General features: G+C 39.0%; 1 protein-coding gene across 3 annotated transcripts in view; it reads right to left on the bottom strand.

The window, feature by feature from the left end:
- Positions 1-4,899: 4,899 nt before the first annotated feature.
- Positions 4,900-7,700, bottom strand: part of MME (membrane metalloendopeptidase) — a 103,774-nt gene continuing 100,973 nt past the window's right edge. For all 3 annotated transcript variants that reach the window (XM_039236075.1, XM_039236073.1, XM_039236074.1), the window contains exon 23: positions 4,900-6,131. In XM_039236075.1, coding sequence (XP_039092006.1) covers positions 6,032-6,131 — 100 coding nt within the window. In that variant the 3' untranslated portion in view covers positions 4,900-6,031. The remainder of the gene's footprint in view (positions 6,132-7,700) is intronic.

Below are 7,700 nucleotides of genomic sequence, written 5' to 3'. Positions count from 1 at the left end.
TCAGCATATCTCGGCCTTATCATTCACTACATGTGTGAATATGGGCAAATTAGTTAACCTTTGTGAAACTCAAATTCACCACCTATAAAACAGAGGTACAACATTACCTCACAGGTTAGTTATATTAAGTGGAAACTCTATACAAACAACCTGTATTATGTGTCTGGCTCACTATAAATAATAGGTATTATTTCTCTTCTTCCCCCTCTTTTATTAGTTTCAATTTTCTTAAATATTAAATTTAACTAAAATGCATGTATGTCTTCATTTTGATTACACAAAATTAAAGTTGACACTTATTCAAAATGTAATATGCACAATATAATCCAAATCGAGATGTTTTATAAAGTGTTTAAGCATCTAGTATTACTAGTGTTTTGCACATGTTTCTTTTGCTTTCACTATTAGGAATGGTGCTTTTCTTCTTTTGGAAAACTGTTCTTCTCTGAGGGTAGGCTAAGGGGATCGATGATGACAATTTCTACAATCACCACTTCCCCATTCCCTATCCGCTGGGATAGTCATGTTTTCAAAATAAGCTTTTTCTCTAGGATTTTCATTGGGTTTTTCTCTAAGATGTTAAATGTGGACTATAGTTAAATCTTGTCCTTCCCCTGGAGAGGAAGCAGAGGATCTTTGAGCCTGGGCAGAGTTGACCATCACAGCTTTGTTTTGGAGAAAGGGAGTCTGCAACAATGAGGAAGACGCATGGAAAGAAAGGCCTGGTTACTCATACATGTCCCACATTTGGTACTGTGGATCAACAAGCTCTCTAGTTTTAGCTAAACCAGCATGAGTGTGATCTTCACGTTTACAACAAAAGCTGTGAATAAACACATCTGAGCAGGGAGCATTTAGGTCTGATCACTGTATAATTTACTAACTACTGTTTCAGTCTCATGCGGTAACCTTAACCTTGGCCAGGATTTGGCAAATGTTAGGGTTCTGTATGGGGGGAGACCAGGTGGGAGAAAGTGGCAAGATCAGACCACCTTTAGTATTTTTAGGGAGAAGAAAAGAACAAAAAATCTCTGAAGCACATGCTTTGTTCTCAGTAAATCACCTGGAGCACAGTCAGGGGAAGATCCTTTAAATTCCCTGACTCTGTAAGAAGCAGAGTGTGTCAAAGTCACCTTGGGAAGTAGATCTAGCCTGTGGTGGGAGAAGGGGGCTCCTGACCAAGATCCACTTCTTTGGATTCCTTGGGTCTAAGTTGTCTGAGCTACCAAACTGAATAGCTTCTTAAGTAAATGAACACATCTTAAATTCACAGGAATTAGGTTTCTTTTGGAGGGCCCATTTTCTCCTCATTCCTCTCCCTTCCATCTTCTCAACTTTACTTCCTCTTTTCTTCCAAATAACATTTTTTAGATGACTTTAAAGTGTAACGTTTTCACCTTTTAGAAATATTTAAAATGCAGTGGGGGGGGGAAGAAGGAAGAATCACCTGCAATACTACCACTCAGAGATATTCCCTCTTAATTTTTGGCATATATTCTTCCAACTCTGTTTCTATGCAAAAATATATTTTTTAATTTTTTATTTATTTCTAGGAGAGAGAGAGAGACAGCGTGAACAGGTGATGGTCAGAGAGAGAGGGAGTCACAGACTGAAACAGGCTCCAGGCTCTGAGCCGGCAGTCAGCACGGAGCCTGACGCGGGACTCGAACCCACGAACCCATGAACCGCGAGATCGTGACCTAAGCGAAAGTCGGACGCTCAACCGACTAAGCCACCCAGGCGCCTCTCTATGCAATAATATTTTAACATAATTGAAATCATGATGCATACCTACATTCCATCCTCTTCTGATTTTCTCTGAACAAATCTAAACATATTATGCTATTTCGTTTTTTCCCTCCCTATTGCTTTGATATTAAAGGTAAAGTTGCCATGAACACCTTAGCATTACATTTTTGATGCCATATTTCAGGAGACATAGAGCATTGATAGCATGTGTATTGAAAGACTTCCACCAAGGTAACTGATAATCCAGATACCGTACTTGACCCCAATTTTGTCTTCCTGCATACATAGTGGACTTTTAGGGTGCATTATAATTGGAGATGATCAGTTCAGTGATGACACCAAGTGCATTTATAGGAGTAGAATCAGATGTTAACATGTCTATACCTGAACAAAATTATTGTTAGTTTCTGGGTAGAAAGGAAATTCAGAAACATAAAACTTAGTCACAATTGCTAGACTTCCAATCCTCTTACGCTGTTCACGCTGAGAGCCCATCGTTATTTCTGGCGGAGTCAATGCTCATTTTTCTGTCAGGTTTCTCTTGTACAACCGAGATGTTCTGCTTTGTCAACAAAACAGAAGCACAGTAGTTTGGCTATAAACTTGAAAATAACAGTAGTATTCCTCCCTGTTTTAGAGGAAATTCCAAATACAAAGGAGTTAAAATTAAGACAACATTGTTAAAGGAAAGAATAGAATGCAATACACATGTGCCACTTTGAGACTAGTCCCATGTGGCTCCTCTCGTCACCTGATTAACCACGAGTCAAATCCTTTGGCCCAGGGAAGGTGCACAAAGACACTTTTGGTTTCTGCCTAAGTCATCTGGTTATGCCTGTGACTCCTATGCCATCTGGAAACCTTTGCACTGAATATTTGGAAAGAAATCAGATCAGAAAATGATAGTATCTTTGGAAGAATGGGGTGATATACATAAGAAAATATTGGTGAAATAGCTTATATCATTCATTTTTCAAAGATCCAGTTTGAAGCTGGCAGGAAGTGTAAGATTACGGAGATAAAAGCTAACATTGGCTTCAACATTTTTCAAGACATAAATGCTGTGGGGGGTTGACATGGGGGGTAGGGGAGACTGGACTAAGTGTAAAAGCAACACTATGAAAAACGTTTGTTTTTATTTTGTATTTTTGAGATTGGAACCCATGAAACCTTCTGATTTTCCACCTTTGACAGGATGGGGTCTCATTTCCAAACTAACAGTTATCCTCTACTTTGAGAACTCCATCTGTGAAAATGTTTTCCATTCAAGAAAACAATTAAGAGCAGCATAAACCCTAACTAGATAAAACTTTGGCCCTTGTCCTTTGAACTATAATGTGGTTGAATTGGATTCAGGTGTTTACAAGAGGGTTTTGAAATTCTCTTACACAATGGTTCTTAACTGGGGGATAAATTACACAGAGAGAAGTGCTGGATACATTCTCCTTCTCCTGCTGAGAACTACAGATAGCATCTAATTTTCTTTTACTCCAGGTGGGAAAAACAAAGGCCCAAGAGAATGGATCCAATGTCCAAAGCCACCTTGTCATTAATGGAAGACTAGGACTAGGAGAAGATTCTTCTCCCAGGACAGGACCCTTTCCACCTTACAGCTAGAATCCACATAGACGCCACAGCATGAAGGCAGACTCCTTACCAAGGGTGGCTGCTGAGAAACTCTTTCTGTCCTCATCCCTGAGTTCTATTGGCTCCCAACTCTTAATGTTTCAGCTTCTAAACTCTTTCCTTGACCAGGATTCATCCATGGTGAAATTGGATTTATGTGTGCGATTAGATAGGCCTTACCTGAGAGAACAACTCCAAAGGATTGGGATTGTTTGAGAGAGATCCATACAACTCAACAGTGCCACTTAAGATTAATAATATCCTCATGCGTGAGGGAGGGGAAAGTTTTGGCCTTCTCACTTTGGTGTATCCCTTGATCTCAGGAAATCTGCTATTTCTAGACACAGGAGATCCAGGCACTAGAGAGGTATCTTTTTCCCCCCCAATAAAATTTCACTCAAGTCCTTCCTTAGGGATGGGAGTCTGACATTTTAAAGAGTGAGGAGTCTAGTGTCTTTTTATGATTTGTACTAGTTGCTCTTCAGCTAGGATAGATATTAAATGACTCAAAGATAGTTGTTCTCCTCAGAACTGAACACTCCTATTGCTCCAATTACCAATACTACTTAAACGTGTTTTCAGTTTATTTTAAAGAAAGGTACCCGTAAGTATACTTTGAATTGTCCATGATAAAGGTGGTAGTGATATAGGAAGAGATAAGGATATCCATGGCTAGTTTAAAACTGTATTTTCAATATTTATAATAACTTTAAGAAATATGTGTGGAAATGAGTCCATTACAATGATCTCAAGTTAAAGAAGATGGCACCGTTTGTAACAGCCACAAACTGGAAACTTCTCAAGTGCCTATCAACAATGGAATGGGTGAACTGTAGTATCATCATACAACAGAATATTACTGAGCAATGAGAACGAAAGATGCACAGTCAAATGCAGCAACATAGATGAATCTCAAATGTAATACTGAGTGAAAGAAGCCAGACACCAAAGAATACATACTAATTGATTAAAACTAATGTATGATATTAAAAGTCAGATGGTAGTTGTCCTTGGAGGAGTGAAATGGTGGTTGGAAGAAGGGACTTGTAAGGCACTAGTAATGTTTTGTTTCTTAAAGGTGCTGATTACAGGGCTGTGTTCAGTAGCAGAAAGTTCACTGAGCTGGGTGCACTTATGTTTTCTGAAACTGTTGTGTATGTTATATTTCAATAACTTTTTTTTCCAAAAAGTCAATGGGCATCTTTCAAGAAGCAAGAAAACCAACACTCATATTCTGAACAAAAATTCCCTCAGTTTCATTTTGTTAGGAAGAATAAGGATGTTGGGAGCATGCCTCTTTTGTAAAATATTGTCAAGTAACAAAATGAACCAAACTAGCCAAAAGGACAGGAAAAGAGAAGAACATAAAAGCCTCAAGAGCTGAGGTCCTATCGGGGACAAAACAGTCCCCTCCCAGAACTCTTATGTGAGTTAGGATTTCAGAAGCAGGTCTGTCTGAGGTGGGGAAGCCTCTCATTTATATTCAGAAATGCGCTTTCCAAAGCTAGACAGCTGGCACAGTAGTCTGAGTGAGTAATGAGCTCACAATTTCAATTTATTATCAAAATATTTCCATCAGACGACAAACCTGAAAAGATAAAGAGACGCAGAGCTATATAGATGCCCTTTTATCGGAGCCACCTCAGGGACAGATTTTATTCCAAACATCCTGATTGGAAACCACAGGTCTTATGTATCTTTAGACAACTGTCCAATGGTCATTTTCACCCCTAGTTTGTGCGTAAAGCTTTTTATCAATATGATTTATAAGTTTAAAAATCTCAAATCTTCATCTGTACATTAGTTTACAGATCTTGGTTCATAACTGTCCAAAACTTTGATATTCAATGATTACCTATAATAATAATTACTTAGTCATAAATGTAATAATTAAATATAAAAATTATTATTTATACATTACTACAAATCTCTTAAAAAGATCAAGTTTTGAGAGAGAGAGAGAACATGAAATTGCTTAGAAAATTGCAGGGAGCCTTAAGAATTTCAATATCAGTGAAAACAGGTATAATGAAAAACAGTTTCAGACATTCATTTTAGCCCTAAGAGTAGCTTAAAATACAATGATCTCAGGATGAATAACTGATGATTGGCAAAACTGGTTTAAAATTACATTAAGTCCCAAGCCCCCAATATGTATAAGAATTCTTTGGAAGATTTTTTCAGGAGCATAAATGTTACAAATAAAAATAAAAAGAAGTAATTAGGTGATGTGTTTTTTAACTCTCATGCCACTGCTGTGCTTTTGGAGCCCACTGTAGTCTTCAACCTCTTCTTTCTCCCTTTGATTAGAAAGCCCAGGCTACACCAAGTGGTTAACACTGTTTTCAAGAGATGACATCAAACTGGCAGATCATATGAGAAACAGAAATGAATGGTAATATATATAGACATAAAACATTATTTACACAGTGAGAAGTGATTGATTTGATAAGACACCAGACCCCCCCCCCACCTCCTCTCTCCATTCCTTTTCCAGAATAAACTATCTTCATTTCTAAATGATGCTCTCTCATCTCTGTTAACTACCCCCATGTAATTACAGTGACCTCGGTGGCCCATTTTCTCTTGGACAGAGTTCCCCATTTTCCGTGGTGCTGGCAAGGCTAGCCAAAGGCCATGTCGCTTTTTCTGAAGATCACCAAACTCGGCATTTCTTTTCTGGATTCATGTATGAGTTCTTGCGGCAATTATAGGCCTCTGAAAACTCAGGGGAGTTCTGCAAAGTCCCAATAATCCTGTGAAACAAATAAAAAGCACCATCAGCATTTGATACTGATGTCCATACCAGATAAGAGGACCTCTACAGAATTTCTCTGTATTGAGGGAATTTGAAACTTACAGTTTAAGAGAATAATAATAATAAAGAGACTAGTAGAATAAATTAATTATTCATTAACAGAATTTTTATATGGACAGGTAACAAAGCACAGGAGTTAGGAGCAAAGATTTTGAAGACAGTATGGCTTGAATCCTGGCTGTAAGTTGTGTCTATTTCGCCTCTCTGTGCTTCACTTCCCTTTTCTGTAAAATGCATATAATAATAGTACCTGCATCTTAAGGTTGCCGAGGGTATACATGTAAGGTAAGACATACATGTTGTAAAATAAATAAATAATTCATATTTGGAATCGCAGTTATATAACGAAGAGTCTGGCCAAAAATAAAATCATGAGTATTCGTTACCTTTTGGAAGGGCTCACACAATAACTTAAGTTTAGCAGACTTCAAATAGATATTCGTTGATTTGATTTAATAAGGAAGATAATTATTTTCCTTTTTTCCAAAAGAACTCCATAGATATCAGAAACTGGATTCAGCCTGAGTAACTGGAAAGGGCTGGCAGAAAGTCAATTTCTTCTTATCTCTGACCCCAATGGGCAAAAACAACACTGTCTAACCCACAGTCGGCACCAAGCAACATTTGAGGAGAGAGATAGGTCAGTACAGTGAGCGATGCAGAGGCGGTGTTTTCACATCAACCCCAAACCAGCTCCTTCCCTTCTCTTCCCACTGGGGCCACCTCACCACACCCACCTTGGGTTGGGAGGAAGGGCAGGGAGGCAAACAGACCAGGGTGGTGGGAGGACCTCAAGCAAGTGACAAGACAGTATGTTCTAATTACTGAGACCTCCTTACGTGGCAGATGGGCTAAGTGTAAATCTTTGCACTCTTATCTCCTCTAACCCATTCTCCACACAGCAGAGTGATCTTTAAGATTTAAATGAAATCCCCTAAATCCCTCATTTAAAATTTTCCAGGGTCTTGAATGAAATTCAGCTTCCTTTCCGTGGCTTCCAATGTTCTGTGGCTCCAGCCTACCTTCCCGGCTTCCTCATAGTACGTTTGTTCTTCTTCCCGTTTCTCTCATACACCGACCTACTTTCCATTCATCAAACCAGCCAATGTCTTTCTCTCTTCAGCGCTTTCTGCTCCCACTGACCATACTCCCTGGAAAGTTTACTCCCCGGTGACTACATGACTCACTCCTTCTCAGCCTTTATGCCTCCACTTCTAAACACCCCTCCTCAGAGACTTCCTTCGAATAATGTCCAGATTAGTGCCTTCCACCTGTGGGAGCCCTCTCGGTTCACAATGCTTTGTCCTTCTTCTTTACTTCCTGATATAACCACTACACTGTAACGTGAGGGCAAAATACTGTGTATCTCTTGCTCTCTGCGACCCTCCCCGTGGGACTCAGTACATACATACTGAATACATTAGTCTGTCAGCTGGTCATGGTGATTACATGTATATGAGGAATAGGGAATTATAAAGAGAAACACTGCTTGGCATTTTTGTTGATT

Source organism: Hyaena hyaena, unplaced genomic scaffold (genome assembly GCF_003009895.1).
Source record: "Hyaena hyaena isolate Hyena2069 unplaced genomic scaffold, ASM300989v1 scaffold_105, whole genome shotgun sequence".
In the NCBI taxonomy this organism is placed as follows: domain Eukaryota; kingdom Metazoa; phylum Chordata; class Mammalia; order Carnivora; family Hyaenidae; genus Hyaena; species Hyaena hyaena.
This window is presented reverse-complemented; position numbering and strand designations above follow the sequence as displayed.